This window comes from Triticum urartu, unplaced genomic scaffold (genome assembly GCF_003073215.2).
Source record: "Triticum urartu cultivar G1812 unplaced genomic scaffold, Tu2.1 TuUngrouped_contig_4822, whole genome shotgun sequence".
Lineage (NCBI taxonomy): Eukaryota > Viridiplantae > Streptophyta > Magnoliopsida > Poales > Poaceae > Triticum > Triticum urartu.
In genome coordinates this window covers 1-20,452 of record NW_024115443.1, presented here as the reverse complement: position 1 = coordinate 20,452, position 20,452 = coordinate 1, and the positions used below count along the sequence as shown (strand labels likewise).

Sequence of the window (20,452 nt, the reverse complement as noted above, 5' to 3'; positions counted from 1 at the left end):
GTGTTCAAAAAAAGATTTCAGTGGAATGTATACTTACAGTACTGTTTTTTTTTTCTTTTAGCGAAGCAACACACCCCCTCTCCAAAAAATAAAAAGGTTTGGGCCTTGTCCTGCCAAGCGGACGGGGCGCAGGCTTATTCTCTGCCTGGGCCAAAACTGAATGGGCCGTAGCAGCTACCGCACCGCCTAATTTTTCTCTCAATCAAAAAAAGTTCAGTGCGGGTGTCCTAACAAAGAAAAAAAAAGTTGTAAAAAACACAAAGAAAAAAGAACTAGTTCAGTCAGTGCGGAGCTCTGCTCTGGTCGTCTTCATCCCCCGCCGGCCGATCCCCATCCCATCCCCGGTCTCCCGCCGTCCGTCGCTAAGCGGCGGAGCGGCCGGCCGGGGCGGTGGGCTATCCTGTTCTGCCATGGCGCCGGAGACGAGGAGCAGGAGGACGAGGGACCCGCGCGCATCGGAGACCGCGCCGCCGCCGCCGCCGGTGCAGCGCCCTCGGCTCACGCGCGCCGGAAGCAGGGGGGACGCGCCGACCCGCCGCCGCTCCGGTAAGCACAACACACTCTCTAGTTCCGCATCGCCGATTAGATTAACTGGAGACCTGTAGCTGTGCAGTAACAGAGGTTAGGTGTGTAGGGTTCCAGGGGGGAGTAATCAGGAGATAATAAAATTAATTAGTACAAGTGCTCTTCTCCTAGTCCAGTGATGCTTCTTTTATTTGTTTTTCAAGCTAGAAACATGAAATCTCCTACTTGGGGGAAGTCATGGCCAAAGTGATTTATCGCTATTCCATTTCCCAGAAAAATCTCATGCAGTTAGATTATATACATTCTGCTAAGGCCCCCCTGCTTGAAGCTGCAGATGAATCTTCAAATTAAGATATGGATATGAGAAGTCTTACTACTTGTTAGCATTCTAAAAAAAAAAAAGTCTTGCTTGGTAGCCTACTACTGAAACTAGATGGAAGACAACAACCTTATAGCCATCAGCAAGCCCAACTGATTGCTGGCTCTCCCAGCTGCAACACCTGCAGAGCTTTTTTATATGGTTATAACCCAGCCGTAGATAACCAACCCAAGAGCAATCCAGTCCCATAAAAGGGACATTTTAATACATGGCTGGAACTTCTGATGCGTATAGCAAGTATCAAAGAGCCATCGAGGAAGTTTCATTTTCTCCGGCAGTGTGGTTGGTGGTGCTTATAGCATCAAGGAGGGGTCATATGTATGGATGAATATGCAGTGGTATTTATGGCATTAAGTCAAGCCCTTGTGTCAGACGGAATTTGCAGGGCATGTAAGGTCGACTGGTTTGTGCTTTTTATTGTTGTAAGTGATAAGTGATAATGCTCCCGAGTCAGTTGAGAACCTGGACTCTATATTTTCTTTAAGCTGTCAAAGTTTCATGATATATATTCGGAAGTCTATGTTCTACTGAAATGCCCAATTGATGGTGTTTCAACAGGTCAGGTTAATGAGGATGTCGTGAGCAGATTCCCGCATTTGGCAAGTTCGGTACAAAATGATGTTACGCAGTTAAAGGAGGCGACTGGAGAGGACGAGGGGGGCGCGCACATCCAAGACCTTGTTGCCGTCGTTCCGCGGATGACGAGGAGGAGGGCGAGGGAGGGATAGGAGGCCCGATTGGCCTTCGTGTCAGCGCGCCCGACTCACGGGTGGGGGAAGCAGGGGGGAGGCGCCGACCAGTGGCCGCTCCGGTAAGTGGAAGACTGTACTACCACCGTAAATCTTTTTAGTCATGCATCGCTTTGTTAGTAGTAATCACCAGATAGATTACCTAGAGACCTGTAGCTGTACAGAGATAGAGGTGCAGGCATATATTTCTAGGGTTACAGGGTGACAAAAAACCAACTCACATGTATGATATATATATATCCTTCTGATTTTAAGATGACCCAAGTGATTTAACACTCTTTTCTGGAAAATATCTTATTACTAGATTGTTTAGTTTGTGCTTATGTTCTACTGCTTGAAGCTGTAGATAAATCTTCGAATAAAGCTGTCAAATTGTCATGATATATTAAGAAGTATATGTTCTGCTGAAATGCCCAATTGATGGTGTTTCGACAGGTAAGGTTAATGAGGATGTCGAGAGCAGATTCCAGCATTTGGCAAGTTCAGTACAAAATGATGGTATGCAGTTAAACAGAGCCATGGAGGCATCGCTGGATTGTAAGTCCCCCCTAATTGGTACTTTTGGTCAAAAGGGCTATCATAACTGCTGCTAGTTATTTCCTCATCAGTTATCCAGAAATTCTCTTACAATGAGATTATCCAGTTCGTGATTAGGTCCCACTGCTTGAAGCTGTAGATACATCTTCAAATAAAAATATGGACATTACAAGTCTTAGTTTAGCCTACTACTGAAACTAGATGGAATAACATCCTTATAGCCCAAAGTCCAACTGATTGCTATCTCTCCCAGCTGTGACACCTGCAGAGCATTATATGGTCAAGCCATAGATAACCTAACAACAATCCAATCCCATAAAAGGTTTTTTTTAATTCTAGCTGTAGATAAATCTTTGAATAAAGCTGTCAAATTGTCATGATATATTCAGAAGTATGTGTTCTGCTGAAATGCCCAATTGATGGTGTTTCAACAGGTAAGGTTAATGAGGATGCCGAGAGCAGATTCCAGCATTTGGCAAGTTCACTACAAAATGATGGTATGCAGTTAAACAGAGCCATGGAGGCATCACTGGATTGTAAGCCCCCCCCCGACCCCCCAGCCGCATCACTGGATTGTAAGTACCCCCTAATTGGTACTTTTGGTCAAAAGGCCTATCATAACTGCTGCTAGTTATTTCCTCATCAGTTATCCAGAAATTCTCTTACAATGAGATTATCTAGTTCGTGATTAGGTCCCACTGCTTGAAGCTGTAGATAAATCTTCAGATAAAGATATGGACATGACAAGTCTTAGTATCCTACTAGTGAAACTAGATGGGATAACATCCTTATAGCCCAAAGTCCAACTGATTGCTATCTCTCCCAGCTGTGACACCTGCAGAGCATTATATGGTCAAGCCATAGATAACGTAACAACAATCCAATCCCATAAAAGGGTTTTTTTAATTCTAGTTCATAGGTAATTAGTTCCTAGCAAATATTTAGTTCCTAGAAATTCTTAGTGATTATAAATTCATAGATATTTTTTAGTAATTCTATACCATTTTTATATGTAGTTACAGTTTATGTAGCTTAATTCTTTTATTTGACAATGTGTAGATATGTCTGGAAACAACTACGCCGCAGCCTCTTCTTCGCAGATGCTAAACGTGGGTGATGAAGCTGTGGAACTGTCGTCACGTCATGACGGTCCCAACATCTTGGGCACATACAAGGATGGGCAGAACAACTACACATCCACTGGTCATGACGAGTCCGGCACCGCCACAAATCCTGAAGATGCGACCGATCGCGATGAAGGGACCGGCCAAGGGGGCCAGGCAGCTGGACAACCCAAAAGGCAACGTAAGCCTAGGCGCCGAAACATGCTCGGCACTAATAGGATTGTTATCAACCGAGTGTCTGAGGAGGGTCTACCTGTTAGTCCCAAGAAGGCCTACATGAAGGCCCTAGGCTGCATCCTTCGCGAAACTGTGAGCATTAATGAAACCAATCTCAGGTCGAAAGCGAACGAGAATTTGCGAGCGCTCCTCATATCGAAGCTGCACACTCATTACAAGTTCCCGGATGAGTCCCTAGACGAGACCACTCCGGTAAATAACAGAGCCCTCTGCAAGTGGTCCAAGCTTTTGAGTAGTTGGAAATCCAAGGCCAAAAGCGAATACCTTAAGAAAGATTACGAAACTGAGATAAAAAAGATCTGGCCTTTGGTTTCCGAGGAGGACTGGAACCTGTTCAAGCAGCACTGTGAGACCCCTGAAGTCAAGGAGATGGAAAAATGGGGAAAGGATATGTGGGCTAAGAGCATTGGTAACCGCACCCTTGGCAGCCGTGGTTACCCAGGGAAGAAGCCAAAGTGGGACAAGCAGGACACTGAGTTCGGTGCAGCTGGCAACTATCCTGTCATGGTGCCAGAGACGAGTAGGAGGGTGCACGCATCGGAGACCGCGTTGCCCTCGGCGCAGCACCCTCGACTCACGCGCGCTGGAAGCAGGGTGGATGCACCGACCAGTGGCCGCTCCGGTAAGTACAAGACTCTCTAGTTCCACATCGGTAGTTAACCGCCGAGTAGATTAACTAAGACTTGTAGCTGCGCAGTAATAGGGTTACAGGGCGCTGGAACAGGGGGGAGTAATAAGGAGATTTTTTTTATCTCCTACTTCAGCGTCACTTTTTTGATTTGTTTTCTAAGCTGGAAACCCAGTTCCCATGTATGATATATCCTTCTGGTTTACCAATCTTTATTTCTTCAATGGTTTCCCTCTTTTTTATATTTTTCTTTGTTTTTCTCCGGTTTTATAGTTTTTCAAGTTTTATAGGGTTTTATTTATTTAGTTATTCTTTGCTTTTTTCTGTTTCTTTTTTCTTTGTTATAAATTTTATATTTTTTTTAACTGGTTTTCTTTCGTTCTTCGTTATACTTTTTTTATTTTTTGCTTTTCTGTCGATTTTCATCTTTTTTTTTCAAGACATGTTAACTTTTTCCCAGTTTACAATATTTTGTATACATTAGAAACATTTTTGAAATACATTATTAACATTTTCTGAAAACATACATTTTTGGTTGTCTACTTCTTTAGAATATTGATGTCTTCTTTTTTTCCATGCACATATTACGTTTTTGGGTATATATCTAATAAATTTTTCTTATATAGAAAATTTGTGAATACATGATTAACATTTTTAGTACATGATTAACATTTTTCCACTGCTTGAAGCTGTAGATAGTTCTTCGAATAAAGGTATGAATAACCCAAGAGCAATCCAATCCCATAAAGGGGCATTTTTATACATGGTTGGAACTACTGATGCGTATAATAAAGTATGGAAGAGGTATTGAGGAAGTTACATATTCTCTGGCAGTGTAGTTAGTGGTGCTTATAGCATCAAGCAGGGGTCCTATGTATGAATATGCAGTGGTATTTAACTATTTATATCATTAAGTGAAGCCTTGGGCATGTAAGGTCGACTTGTCTGTGCTTTTTGTAAGTGATAGTGCTCCCGAGTCGGTTGAAAACGTGGACTCTAGATTTTCTTTAAGCTGACAAATTTTCATGATCTATATTCAGAAGTATATGTTCTACTGAAATGCCCAATTGATGGTGTTTCTACAGGTCAGGTTAATGAGGATGTCGAGAGCAGATTCCAGCATTTGGCAGGTTCAGTACAAAATGATGTTATGCAGTTAAAGGCAGCGACCGGAGAGGACGAGGGAGGTGTGCACATCCAAGACCTTGTTGTCGTCGTTCCACGAATGACGAGGAGGAGGGCGAGGGAGGCATGCGCACCGGAGACTGCGTTGCCGTCGTTGCAGCGCACTCGACTCACACGCGGTGGAAGCAGGGGGGAGGCCCCGACCAATGGCCGCTCCGGTAAGCGGAAGACTGTACTACCACTGTAAATAAATCTTTTTAGTCCCGCATCGCGTCGGTAGTAGTAATCACCAAATAGATTACCTAGAGACCTGTAGCTGTACACTGGTAGAGGTGTAGGGTTACAGGGTGACAAAAAACCAACTCACATGGAGGCATCACTGGATTGTAAGTCCCCCCTAATTTGTACTTTTGGTGAAAAGGGCCATCATAACTGCTGCTAGTTATTTTCTCAGGAGTTATCCAAAAAAATTTCTTACAATGAGATTATCTAGTTGGTGATTAGATCCCACTGCTTGAAGTTGTAGATAAATCTGCAACTAAATAAATGGACATGACAAGTCTTAGTAGCCTGCTGAAATAGATGGAATAACATCCTTATAGCCCAAAGCCCAACTGATTGCTATCTGTCCCAGCTGCGACACCTGCAGAACATTATATGGTTATAAGCCATTGATAACCCAAGAAGAATCGAATCCCATAACAGGGGGATTTTTAATTCTAGTTCCTAGCAAATATTTCGTTCATAGAAATTTTCAGTAATTATAGATTTTATAGATATTGTTTTAGTAATTCTATAGCATTTTTATATGTAGTTACATTTTGTGTAGCTTAATTCTTTTATTTGACAATTTACAGATATTTCTGGAAACGACTCCGCTGCAGCCTCTTCTTCGCGGACGATAAGCGCGGGTGATGAAGCTGTAGAACCGTCATCACGTCATGGCGGCCCCGACGCCTTGGGCACATACACAGATGGGCAGGACGACTACACATCCACTGTTCATGATGAGTCCGGCACCGCCACAAATCCTGAAGATGCAACCGATCGCGACGAAGGGACCGGCCAAGGGGACCAGGCAGCTGGACAACCTAAAAAGCAACGCAAACCTAGGCGCCCAAACATGCTTGGCACCGATAGGATTGTTATCAACCGAGTGTCTGAGGCTGGTCTACCTCTTAGTCCCAAGAAGGCTGAACAAGGTTACAGTAATGGCCTAGGCTGCATCCTTCGCGAAACCGTGAGCATTAATGAAACCAATCTCAGGTCGAAAGCCAATGAGAATTTGCGAGCACTCCTCATATCGAAGCTGCACACTCATTACAAGTTCCCGGATGAGTCCCTAGACGAGACCACTCCGGTAAATAACACAGCCCTCTGCAAGTGGACCAAGCTTTTGAGTAGTTGGAAATCCAAAGCCAAAAGCGAATACCTTGAGAAAGATTACGAAACCGAGATAAAAAAGAAGTGGCCTTCGGTTTCTGAGGAGGACTGGAACCTGTTCAAGCAGCACTGCGAGACCCCTGAAGTCAAGGAGATGGAGAAATGGGGGAAGGAAATGCGGGCAAGGAACATTGGTCACCACACCCTTGGAAGCCGTGGTTACCCAGGGAAGAAGCCGAAGTGGGACAAGCAGGACGCTGAGTTTGCTGCAGCAGGCATACCAAACCCCTTCAAGGAATTTGAAAACCCGCGTGAAAATGATTACATCAGGGGCCGGTGCAAATACGATGAAGAGACTAAGACATGGGTATTGGACGAGAAGACGGCGAAAGTCAAGGAACTCCTGGTAATTGATTAACCTGCTTATTTTTTTGTTATACTAATTAAGTATAGATTTCTTTCCAAGTAGTCACATTTCTAAACTGTCACCTCCGTATTGTAGAGGCAGTATCATGTGGAATCTCAAAGCTCCCAGGAGTCGGAGTCCTCGGCAAGGTGGGACGACCCTCTGAACAGGTCGATCAACGTGGTGCTCGGCAAGGACCCGAAAACGAGGCCGGCTTATGGTCGTGTGAACGGCGTCGGGCTGAATGAAAAATGGGACACGCATTATCCCGAAGACCGCGAGCTTGCGAGGCAGAGAAGGAGAGCCGGCCGAGCTAGTTTTGAATCCAGATTGGCTGGAATGAGAGAAGAACTTAAAGAAGAAATGAGAGAGGAAGTCGAGGTGAAAGCCAAAGCCATGGCGACAGCACAAGTCATGGAAATGTGGCCCGATCTAATTGAGGCCGTCAAGCGAAGTTTAGCATCGGGGCAAACAGCGCCACCATCATCCTCTGTCACGTTGGCGCCGGCCAATGTCATTTTGGAGAAAGAGCCGCGTCCTGGTGCACATCATAGCAGCCGCTCTGCCCCTTTCATGGGCTAGAGATCGTCGCTGGCTGATGTCGAGCCCTAACGGTAAGCGTTGCTGGCTCAACGAATACCTTCTTCCATGGTTCGTTGTTCAGATCTCTAACATCACCGATGCGTACATGTTTCGCAGGAAGACACTGCGCGCACTCTCCTCGCCAGGGTGAAGGACCAAACGGCACGATGCTGAACCTAATAAGTTTGATGCAAGTTTGGATTTTCATCTTCTTCATACTTTGTGTGGAATACTGCTATGTTACATTGGCTGCTAGGGCTCATTATTATGTTTGTGTTCATCCTTTGTTGAGAGAGGACTCCCTAGTTTGTATGTACCTTTTGTGCCTGGAGAAGTATCTATAATGACCTTTGAATAAACTGAATTTCGAACATGCACTTCTAACAAGAATCCCTTTATACATACATCTAGCAAAGATCTGGTAATTGTCAATAGCAACTTGCTTGTTTTCCTCTTTTTTACTGCACAACCTCTTTTAAGAGTGCAATTTTTCTTATTTCTCATTTCTTTTATTACACAATCTCTTCAGTTTTGTGACTTGTTACACTTGTATTTTCTGGTGGCTTAGTTGTGACTTGTTATAATTTGCATTTCGGTTTGCAATTTTAAGCAGTTGATGCCTTGGTGGAATAGATATCAAAGAATCTTGAAACTAGTCATAATAAAATTACAGTAAAATGGAATTCTGAATATGCATCTGTGTGTCTAACAAGACTCCTTCAGTACACATAATACTATTTTAGTAGCATGTTTTGGGAATTGTCTTTATTTATTTATTGCAGAAGCTTTTGATTTTTGAGCGTGTGTTTCTCCAGGGTGTTTGTTCTTGCTGCATATGGCCAGCTAATAGCATGATTTAGCTTGCATACCGAGTGCTTTAACTGATATTTTCGCACCTAGCTCTTTTGGTGGCTTGTCAGTGACTTGGTATACTTGTGTTCAGTTCCCGATATTAGGCGGTTGGTACCTTGATGGACTAGTTATATGAAATTGGTTGTTATTTTTTCCGCATCTCTCATGCTTATACTGTAGGAGTAAAGTCCATGCCCTGTTAGCAATGCATTGCAAGAATTGTTTTCTTTTGTCTGTTTCCTGAAATAGTGTTTTATAATAAAACCGTTCCTGGTGTTCCGTAACACAGAGCATCGTGTGGTCATGGCAGCTAAATTTGTTATTACTCCCTCCGTTCCTAAATATTTGTCTTTTTAGAGATTTCAAATGGACTACCACATACGGATGTATATAGACATATTTTAGAGTGTAGATTCACTCATTTTGCTCCGTATGTAGTTATTTGTTGAAATCTCTAGAAAGACAAATATTTAGGAACGGAGGAAGTAGTTTGTAGGTTGTAGAATCAGCAACTCGTAGTTGAATTGATTAGAGTTGGCCCCAAGGACGCTACTTGTGTCCATTTCATTTTCCCCTATCCACAGAAACTTGTAGAATGCTACCTGAATTTTACTCGGATATCAGATTCAAATTGGATCATGTACAACGAAATCTTTCTCAGGATCACCATACAAACTAAACTGCAATCAACAATCACACTCACGGGGGTAGGCTACATTTAGTTGCTTTTTCTCTCCTGTTTTTATTACTCCCTAGTTTTAACAAGAATCCCTTTATTAATTAGGATAATTGCAAGTACATGCCGGTCCGAAAATTTTGAATGAAACATTGAATTTAAAACATTTTAGCTTCACAAGATATATGCAAGTTTTAGCACATAAGACCTGATTGCTTCTTCTTCCTCAGAATCAGATCTCATGTTGTTTTTTTGGGAGAACATAAAGGAGCGTTCGCCCTAGTAGCTGGTTGCAACTAACAGTTCAAAAAACCTGACGTGGCATCAGCCCTGCACCAAGATCCAGGCCACGAGATCAAACGGCAAACATGGCGTTTGCGGGGAAAACCTTCCCCGTGAATGTTCGCCAGATATAATTTCCCTTTAATAAAATTAGGATGTGTGTGGCACCAAATGTACACTCAAAACCTGATTGCTTCTTCATCAGAATTCCATTTTCTACTGCTATTACAATGCAAGACCCAGGTATCAATAGACAACCATACATTCTAGAAATTTGTGTTTAGATATATGTCAGATAACATGCTTTAGAGCTGATATTTATAAGCCTCAAACGGAACATACATATATGCTATGATTTTGATTTTTATTCCCCAAATCAATTTATGTAGTCTTGCAACTTTTCTTTTTCTTGGACCTTGGGACACTCGATTGAATAAATATTTAGAATAGTCAACGCATCAAATACAAAATAATAATAATATATTTCAAAATATTATATATTTACTAAAAGTATAGTTTGTGTGATAAGTGCTAGAACTATATACAAATATGTTATCATTTTTTCTATGTGTAACGGAAAACATTATAAGTAAAATTAAACAGTGAATTTATAAGTTATAGAAATAAAAGTTTGTTATAAATAAATAAAGATTAGTTTTATCATATTTATAAGAAATTAAATGTCATTTCCTTTGAATTTAGATATACTATCTAAAAAGCACTGCTCAAAATTGATAAGATCATGGGATTATACATAAAGATAGGATTTCATACCAGCTAGTTGTTGACGTGGTTGCCTAGCCGTTTGCAGATAATTGGGGTGTCCGCATCAACCCTTGTCACCGTCGATGACAAATTAACGGCAATTACCGAATACACCTGCAAAGGCACCTCTTCTTCCCGGTCCTTTGCCGGTGGTCAACAGGCCACGTAGCAGCGGGTAACGTATCAGCCAATCAGGCAGTGCGCACGGAGAGTGACGGCGGGCAGTGATTTTTTCCTTTCCTGAGCGGATTTTGTGTGGGTCGGGAAGGGGAATTCATGCAAATCCTATTCACCACCCGCGGGCAACAAATGCATGATGGGATAACGCCCGTGAACAGTAAATGGATGATGGGTGTGCCACCTCAGTTTAATGCTTTTCCTCACACCCACATATGTTTTGTTCATCATTTTTTTGTTTTTCGTTTTGTGGTTTTATTTTATTATTTTTAGTTTGTTTTTTAATTTATTCATAGTCCTTTTTGTGTTTTTCATTTCCCCTTATGTTGGTTTCTTTTTTCTTTTAGGTTTCTATACTATAATTTGTTCTAATATAATATATTGTGAACAATTTCATATATAGTGACCTTTTTAATGTATGCCAAGCTTTTATTTAATATACTATGAACATTTTTTAATACTACAAACCAAACTATTTTTTATTGTAGGATGAACTAATTTTTGAATATACGCTGACTATGTAGAGTGAATTTTTTAGTGTATGTTCACTTTTTGGATGTTATTTAGACAAACTGAACTTTTTTGTTTTCTTAATATATATTGAACATTTTTTAATACACATGATCCTCTTTTAAAAGAAAACCCTTTATTTCAACTGACTGATTTTTTGGCTGACGCAAACCTCCTCGCGAGCTGTCCGATCGTTCAAGATCATGCGACTCTCGTTTCTCATGCATGCCTAGCCAGACGGTGTCGCTGCAAACGGGCCCAGGTCGATCACGTCTCGCCCACCTATTCCGTGACCTTGAGAGATAGAGGGGTTGCAACATTCAATCCCGAGCCAAGTTCGAGCAGCACCCAGATCTTATCAGACCGCCTAAAGTGACGCCCTCGCGATGGCGATCTTCTGAAACAGTGAAGCCGACGCAAGGACAAGGGTCGGAGTTGCATACATCGATGTCTCAAAGCATGGACGACGACGCTCCATGGCACAGGTATTAAACCCTTCCCCAAATGCACCCCAAAATGTTGGTGATCTGCTCGAGTGGAGCGTAGGGCTTGCTGCACAGTAGATGGTCACCCATGTAGTCACTCGTGCAGGTTGATTTGCTTCGTTTCAGGGCGAGTTTCAGAGTAGCTAGTCCGCTGAGCACAACAATCCCACCTGTTATTCGCCGATGATACTTTACTGTTTTTTGAGGCCTCTAGTGCCCAAGCGGAGAATGTGAAGGCTGCTTTGGAACTCTATGGTAAGGCCACTGGACAAAGTCTGAACTATGGTAAATGCTCTGTTTTCTTTGGTGCTACATGCCCTGTGATGATACAGCAGCAAGTTAGAGATGTGTTGGGGGTAACAAGCTTGGTTTTTGAGGAAAAATACTTGGGCCTCCCAACTCCTGAGGGGCGTATGTCCAAGGGACGTTTTCAGAATCTACAAACTAGTCTCACAAAGCGTTTGATTCAGTGGGGGGATGGACTTCTTGCCCAGCCAGGAAGAGAGGTTTTAATTAAATCAGTTGCACAAGCATTGCCAACCTATATCATGGGTGTGTTCAAGTTATCTTATTCAGTGTGTGATGATTTGACAAGGATGGTGAGAAATTTTTATTGGGGGTCTAGAGAAGGAAAAAGAAAGGTCCATTGGAGAGGATGGGATTACCTTTTACAGCCTAAGAACAAAGGAGGTGCTGGATTCCGTGATTTTCGTATGTTCAATCAAGCATTGTTGGCCCGACAAGCTTGGCGATTGTTATCTAGACCGGACAGTCTGTGCGCCCAAGTCTTGAAGGCTAGGTATTATCCTCATGGTAATTTAGTGGACACGGTCTTCTCAGGTAATGCTTCATCATCGTGGCAAGCTATAAGTCATGGGCTCGATCTCTTGAAGAAAGGCTTAATTTAGAGGGTTGGAAATGAACGAAGTATCAGAGTATGGAGAGACAATTGGATTCCAAGACCTCACTCATACAAACCGGTGTCACTACAAGGTCGGTGCCGCATACGTTTTGTATCCTGTCTGCTCAATGACAATGGTTCGTGGAACCTGGAACTGCTCCAGCAATACTTCATACCAGTTGATGTCGAAGAAATAATAAAGATAAGAGCATCTCCAAGACTTGGGGAGGATGTCATCGCATGGGGTCCGGGTAAATTTGGAGTCTTCACGGTAAAATCAGCTTACAATATGGCGTTTGAAGAAGCCCACAGGGACTCGGCAGTGGCATGTAGTTCCTCTCCGGACGGGAACAGGAAATGCTGGCAGTTTATTTGGAGATGTAATGTTCCTCCGACAGTGCGTAATTTTGCATGGAGACTGTCGATTGATTCTCTGCCGACGTGGAAAAATAAGCACAAGATTGGTCTGGAATCGTCTAGTGGGTGTCCTGTATGCGGCATGGAAGTGGAGGACAATTTTCACCCGTTCGTGAGATGCCAGTTTGGACGCGACCTTTACTTGTCCATGGCAGAAGTGTGGAGTCTACCTGCTCTAAGTTCGTTTCAACACAGTGGGAAGGAGTGGCTGCTTCATGCACTTGGTGAGCTGAGTGATATTCAGAGATGCATGGTATTATTAATTTTCTGGAGAAGCTGGCATATTCGAAACGAAGTAACACATTCTAAACCTGCCCCGCCCATGGCTGTCTCTATAAGTTTTTTGCAAAATTATTTGGATACACTTCGTGGTATCAAGCTCAACTCCCACTGTGACCCAGCCAAAGGAAAGTGCGGTATTTCTTATTTCACTGCCACACCTCTTGTTAAGGCTCCAGTTCGTGAATCTGAGTGGAGGCCGCCTCACCAAGGATGGGTTAAGCTAAATACGGATGGTTCCTATTCATCTGGTGGTGGTGCGGGTGCCGGGATGATCTTGCGTGATGTTGCGGGTTCGGTCATCTTCTCATCTTGCAGAGTCCTGTTCTCGTGCAGAGATGCTCTAGAGGCGGAGTTATGTGCATGTATGGAAGGATTGTCTTTCGCACTTCAGCGTTCTGATCGTCCAATCGAAGTCGAGATGGACTCGAGTACGGCGGTGGCTTTGATTTCCTGTGGCGAGGTGGATCGGTCGGTTTATGCTTCTCTGGTTGGTGAAATTAAGTTACTGTTGAGTCTTAGACAATCTTGTATTACTCTTGTTCCTCGTTGTCAAAATAAAGCGAGTGATAGACTAGCTAGTTTTGCTAAAGTAGAGGGTCGAACAATTACGTGGGTTGGTTCGGGCCCTGAGGATGTTTTGAAGTTTGTCCAAGAGGATTGTAAGGACCTGGTAATTGAGTAATACAAGTATTATTCTTGCAAAAAAAAAATCCCACATCGATAGTGATGGACTTTGATTTTTCTTGCTAGAGTAGTGTTTGAGTGCAGCACATACTGAGATTTATACTCATTGGGCTTCCATTTTTTGGATGTGATGGGGTTTGATTCTTTGCAATTGGGAAGTGCTACTTCATTGCAACTCATACCTTTTTTAGTGGACAAACGCAGAGAGGCTTTTCATCAGTCTAATGGATTATTTGCTTGAAGTATCTAGGGGATGTGGATGTTATGTATTTTTTGTTTTACTAGTGCAATGAAAATGCAAGTATGGACTAACGCACATTATATCAAGCATCTATAGTTCTATAATAACGAGACCTGTACTATTCTCAAAATACATAAATGATAACTTGATCTATATAATGAATAAAGATTATCTGAGATGATAAGTTCACCATTTTGCAAAATATTCCTGGCATAACAACTTAACTATTTGAACTACATTGTTTGAACATTTGCATATCAATGAAGAGCTGATTTGAACAGTGGGAAGAAAGGGCTATTTGATATCAAACAAGGTATCCGAGCAGACCAAAACACACATTCAGAAACTTAGATAACAACATCAATTAGCTGTCATAAACATCTCATCACTTCTTCTCCACTTTCTCCACACGGGTAGCCTTCTTCATCCAAGCTCCCAATTGGTGCCGGTTCATCCTCTCAACACGGAGCTTGCCGTATACCTTGTACGCATCTATAACCTTCACAACTTCGACCAAGTGCTTCTCGCCACCGCGAGTGATGGTCGCCCTGGGCCTGGATGGCCGTAGCAAGCTCTGGAGTAGAATCACCAGCCTTGGAACAAGAAAGCAGTCAGAGCAGGGTGCAAACGTACGAACATGTAAAATACACAGAGAAAAAGGAAAGGAAAGAAAAGTAGTGGATGCATCCACCTTCGGCGCACCTATGGAGTGAACAGTAAATTCGAAGAAAAAAATGTAAACAAACTAAAAAAATTCTGAAACTTCGTGGATGTGATTATGAGCCAATGTTTTAGGAGCTTGCAAAGTTTGGTCACTGAAAAATATGAAATGATCTCCATATAAACGAAATACAAATGATGCTCTGCACCTACCTTACTGTTCAAATGTTTTCAACACAAACTTTGTTTTTTGTACAAAGCTCTATGGGTGTCATTTTGCAACCAAATTTTGCAAGCGCCTAAAACATTTGGTCATAATCACATCCACAAAATTTCAGAATTTTTTTAAATGTTTTGCTAAGTTTTTTATCGTGGGTGCACCGTGGGTGGAATGTCCGTGGGTGCACAAAAACCACACTCGAAAAAGAAACTGCCACTATATCTTGACCTTGCAAGAACAACTTGGAAAAATAACAAGCTTGGTCTTGTATCTTGAGACTCTGGAGATTACAGTCTCGTATACAGAGGTGGATTCAAAGTGATTTTAGCCAGAAGACAAAAGGAATGAACTTATGATTGTTCATAGCATGGGGATGACGGCCCCCTTCGGCGTGTGAATGACTCAGCCGGCGACTGTGTTGGAAGCAGTTCCATGAAACGACGAGGATGTCCAGGATCCACACATGGCAACGGCTGCGGCGGTGGCCCAGGAGGACGGACGCTGGGAGGGCTGCGTTGAGCAGGGCGAGTGGCACGTGGTCGTGCGCCGCAGTGGGGGTTTGATTTCTTCTAGCATGGGCGGGTGAGGCGCGGCGAAGGAGACGCGGCAGGCGGGCGAGGAGGAGCCGCGTGGACAGGCACGTGTTCTTAGAGGCGTTGAGGTGTTTCTATAAGGGTAGTAGATACATCTAGCAAGATCTGGTAACTGGCGATAGCAAGTTGTTTCTTTTCTCTTTTTTACTGCACAATCTCTCCTTTTTGAGATTGCAACTTTTTTCCCATTTCTTTTTATTTCACAATCTTTTCAGTTTTGTGACACGTTGTGATTCTATTTTCTAGTGGCTTAGTTGTGACATGTTATAACTTGTGTTTCAGTTGCAACTTAGCAATATTAAGCAGTTCATGCCTTGGTGGAATAGATATGAAAGAATCCTTAAAGTGGTTATAACAATTTTTTGAGTAAAATGGAATTGTGAATATGCATCCGTGCCTCTAACAAGAATCCTCTGGTACACATACTATTTTGTAGCAAGCGTGGTGGCTTGTCATTTTAATTATCGCAGAAGCCTTCATTTTTTAGCCCTTTTCCCTCAAGTTTGGTTGTTCTTATGCCCAGCTTATAGCATGGTTTAGCTTGTGCTGACTTGAGTGCTTAACTAAAATAAATCTAATAGTGTGAAACTGGTTGTTCATTCCCCCGCATCTACAAGCTCATGTTGATATCTTTAGAATGCATAAAATCCATGTCCTGCGACTGATGAATTTACAAGAATTGTCTTATTTTGCCTGTGTATGTTCTCAAGTACGTTCGACTTATATTGATTGTACTCCTTTGGTGATCAGCATGTGGGACGAGGATCCCCTGACTTTGGCTAACCTGCCATTGAGACACTGACACATGGGTCCCACCAAGCGTGGGGCCCACTTGTCAGCGACCCAAAGGCAGGGTAAGGCAGGGTTAGCCAGAGGATCTGTGTCCCAGCATGCGATGCAACTATGTATCCTATCACTCTTTTGAGCGGTACAGAAGAATTGATTGCATCATTCTATTCAAATTCGACACTAGGACAGGGGCACAGGGCCATTTAGGTTGAGAAATTTAGTTGTTTGATGCCCGGCTGCTTGTAGCTCGGCCTCCATCTCCAGCTTGTCCTCCTCCGTCCATTCTTGTTCCCGCCCGAAGCATCACAACTGCAGTGATCAGGGGTGATAACACGAATGGTTCTATGGTTCTGGCCTGTCCCCCTCCGTCGACCATTTTTGTTTCTTGAAGGCAGTAGCTGATTCTAGCTTTCCTGAAGAAACTAATCAGAACCCAGGTGTTGTTGACGGAAATGGCTAGAAATCAGTCAGCTAAAATTTTCATTTGTGGTCAGTCGATTTCTGAGCCATTGGATGTGAAATCAAAGGCCTACAGTGCTTCTTCAACCTTCACCCCCTTAAGCCGCCAGCCACCACTGGCCAAACCGCCGGCCTCCGCCGCCCGCAGCCGGCAGCGCTCCCGTGCCGCCTTGCCGCCCCGGCCTCCCCGAAACCACTCCCCACCGCCGGTCCTCCGCCAAGATGAAGAACAGCATAGGGCAGGTCCATCTTTACAATACATTTGCTATATATGTTCAGCTTCCTGATAAGTCCACAATTACTATCAAAACTCTTTACCCTCGCAAAAAAAAGAGAAAAAAATGGCTATGCAGAATGTATAGAGGGCAACAAAAAATAAGCCCAGGCTATCAATAGTATAGAGAGTGTGCAGTGTGAAGTGTAAATTAAATAGCGCTGTTAACTCAAGGCTTTGGCGTCATCATTCTCATACAAAATTAAAACAGTGCAAGTAAAAGCGAAATTCAAGTAACAGTTCAGCTGCCATCACACTTGCATTTTCTGAAAGCATCACACTTTCCATGAGCAAATACAGGTCCCACGGCAAAATAAATAAATATGCAAAACAATTGTGCCTATACACATCGGTTAACTTTACATGCATTGAACTACAACAAGAGAGAGAAACAAGGAGAGTAGAGGAGTAATGTGGAGGGTAGAAAAAGTAAGGAGTTCCTGTATGTTGTGATAATCTCATGAGAGCGTCCTAAAACTCTCCACGGGATCCGACTCCTCGAGCATCACCGCCGCCTGGAAGCAGTCGGCGGCGTCGGAAATCCTCCCGTCGAGCTTGTGCACCTTCCCCAGGTTGAGCCACGCCATCCGGTTCGTCGGCTCGACCCTCAGGGCGTCCGAGAGGAAGGCCCTCGCCGCCGGGAGGTACTTGCCCCCCTGCTTGGAGAGCAGAGCCCCGATGGCCACCTTGGACGACACGTGATCCAGCTCCGTCGCCGAGGCGTTCACGTAGGCCGCCATCGCCTCCTTGCTCTCCTTGCGCACCTCGTGCATGTAACCTGCATTGCATTGCATCGACTCGTACATCGATCGGGGTGAAATTTTGTAAGGGTTTGGTGACCTGAGCTTTCGGCTCACCTTCGGCTTCGAGTGTCGCGGCGGAGTACGATTTCAGGGCTGTGGCTTTCTGCAAACATACCTCGGCGTCCCTGGTGTGTGAGAGGCCGGAGTACAGATTTGCAAGACCTTGCCAGATTTCGAACTCGGTTACTCCACCAGCCTCTCCCTGAAGCATCGGTATGTGAACTAATGGAGAAAGTGCCAAGAGAAAAATAGTATACGGATGGTACTTTTTTTTTGCTGCATTTGATTAAGAAAACAAACCTCCACTTTTTTAGGCGAATTCTTCTGGGCCTGAACAAGAGCAAGGAGGACCCGGTATGCCTCCACCGCCTCCATGGGCGACGATTGAGCGACCTTCAGCTTAGCCTTTATCCTGAGCAGTGACCCTTGATCCCACTTTGCGGTCTCGTCTAACGCGGCATTGGTCGCCACTTCTGCTTCGGAGTATCTTTGCTGTGCGGAGAGGACTAGGGCTAGAAACCTCCAACCTTTCGAGACCGCTCCACCGGTCGCGTCGACAAACTCTTTGGCACATCTCAGCGCGGCGTTCATGTTCCGCTGCTCAGCGTATTGAACTCCCATGTCGAATATTAGGTTTGGGTTGTAGCGGTCAAGAGACATCGACTCCGTAAGGGACTTCATAGTTTCTGCGTGCAACATAGCTCTTTGGTGATCGGATGAAACAATCTTGGCCTTCTTACTCAGGCAACTCCCCAAGAAATGGAGGCCAGTGCTCTTCAGATGAACATCTAATGATTCCGTGTTTGCAATCGCTCTTCTTGCGTACTCGACACCCTCGGAGGCAAGACGGCAGTCCTCGCTACATATCTTGGCGGCTAACAGCAATGCCATTGTATCTTTTGGGTTCTCATGCTTATTCAAGGACTTCCTCAGGAAATTTAGAGCGACTTCTTTCTGAGCAACACCATAGTAGCAAAATGCTAGTGTGTTCCATCTCTCCGTCCGAGGATATATCCCAGGTAGAACCTCCTCCAGATGATCTGCAATAAGAGAAGGCCGGCTGCAAATCGACAATGCGTAGGTCAAGTGTTCCATCACCGAGGGATCCCAGTGGGTCTTTCCCTGATAAAACTTCTTCAATACTGTTGTGAGGAGTAGAATGGCTTCCTCAATATTTGTCTTGGGAACAAAAGTGCCTTCAGCTGGTGAACCAGAGCTGGGCGGACTCCACTCCACACAACCATACAACAAGAAAGCAGCAAATCTCTTTTGAATCCTTGCAATGCATTCCTCGTCGAGGTTCCACGGGCTGAGAAGAGCGCGTCTGTACGAAGCAAATGTTTCCTGAAGAGAGCCAGCTTTTTTCCAGGCCTCTGGGAGAAGTTCCACAGATTTATTGATAGTTTCTTGTAGCTTCTGTTCGATGTCAGGAGTGCCATTCTTGAACATACTTTCAACAGAATCGATGACGCTTTTGCATTGTTTAGCGGCCTCTGCATGTTCAACAGGTATTTCAGTAATTTGTTACAAGTCAAAGAATAAGCTAAAAAAAAGAACAACTTCCAAATGATAATTTATTTTTGTAAAACACAATTAAAGCAATTTGTTTTAAACTTAAACAACGGTATAAAGCAATTTTGTTACCTATTGATTTTCCTAGCTTCTGAAGGGACAATGCTTTCAAGTAAATGGCTTCGAGAACAAGAGTAGCTTCTGTTGTTTTCTTCGAGGATGATGGCTGGAAGCGCTCAATGGCAGCTTGAAGGTCTATTCCATCAAACACACAAAGTGCATCTTCTACATTGCCTTTCTGAAATTCCAGCCTTCCTAAGAGAGCTCTCGCTTCCTGTTACCGATAGATGTATAAACGAACTTGGTGTAATAAACCCGCAAAAAAATAACTTGGTGTAATAAACCCGAGAAAGCATGACGGTTGGAATTCTCCATGTATTAAGCTAAGTTTGAACTTCATTTTTGGAAATTAATAATTGCAATGGAGATCAATAGCATGGTTCATGGGAATAGAAATATGATCAGTTCTTCATAATCTGGACAAAGAAAATGTCCCTTTCTCCGTATGATTACACATCATTCAGTAAAATCTTGCTACCTATACTGGCATTAAGATTATTCACAATTCACTCACCCAATAAAAAGCATTTTGATTGACACCATCGTGTTATAATTCACTCACCCAAATATATAAAGAACAAAAAAAGGTGCATGTCTTATAAACTTGCCGAATAATTCGCAATTGGATAAACCAATCAATGAAATAGAACCAGAACTGAAATGGAATCACAATTCAGCATTTGACATCCCCAAGAAAGGAACACATTTCCCACACAAAGCCTCTCAAACAATATTTTTTGAAAAAAACGCACGACCAACGTTGGCATCTTTACATTTTCGGTTTATGTGAGAACAATCAAAGTCATCGCTTAATTGAATTGACACCATCATCGCCGGCAATACGAAATTTGACATAACATTGGCGGCACTGACCAAACACTTCAAACATGGCAATTTCTTGCAAACCAAGTTCACATCATAGCAGCATTATATAGGACAAGCACCGTACTACGTATCAAACAAACATTCATAAAAGAGTTTCAGATATTTCGGACCTCGTAGTTGAGGGAGACCGCCTCGCCGGAGCTGGCCGGCTTTGCCTCTGCCGCTGCCGCCGGCCCCCTCCTTACACGGG

General features: G+C 43.4%; 3 protein-coding genes across 3 annotated transcripts; 2 read left to right on the top strand and 1 right to left on the bottom strand.

Moving 5' to 3' along the window:
• Window positions 1–236: 236 nt before the first annotated feature.
• Window positions 237–1,632, top strand: LOC125528365. The gene is made up of 2 exons (XM_048692840.1): window positions 237–546; window positions 1,463–1,632. Exons 1-2 carry the CDS (start codon window positions 411–413, stop codon window positions 1,630–1,632), a joined length of 306 nt encoding a protein of 101 aa, XP_048548797.1. The 5' UTR covers window positions 237–410.
• Window positions 1,633–1,662: 30 nt separating this feature from the next.
• Window positions 1,663–8,077, top strand: LOC125528368. Its single transcript, XM_048692842.1, has 9 exons — window positions 1,663–1,715; window positions 2,089–2,133; window positions 2,164–2,190; window positions 2,625–2,726; window positions 3,250–4,173; window positions 5,265–5,522; window positions 6,162–7,093; window positions 7,190–7,707; window positions 7,793–8,077. The coding sequence occupies exons 3-8, from the start codon at window positions 2,172–2,174 to the stop codon at window positions 7,673–7,675; spliced, it is 2,721 nt and encodes a 906-aa protein (XP_048548799.1). The 5' UTR covers window positions 1,663–1,715; window positions 2,089–2,133; window positions 2,164–2,171; the 3' UTR covers window positions 7,676–7,707; window positions 7,793–8,077.
• A 9,323-nt stretch (window positions 8,078–17,400) lies between these two features.
• Window positions 17,401–20,438, bottom strand: LOC125528367 (protein NPG1-like; the record flags this gene model as incomplete). Its single annotated transcript, XM_048692841.1, has 5 exons — window positions 17,401–17,720; window positions 17,800–17,947; window positions 18,046–19,238; window positions 19,390–19,591; window positions 20,373–20,438. Coding segments are annotated over 5 exons (1,929 nt in total), but the record flags the coding sequence as incomplete, so codon positions are not given.
• Between the last annotated feature and the right edge of the window lie 14 nt (window positions 20,439–20,452).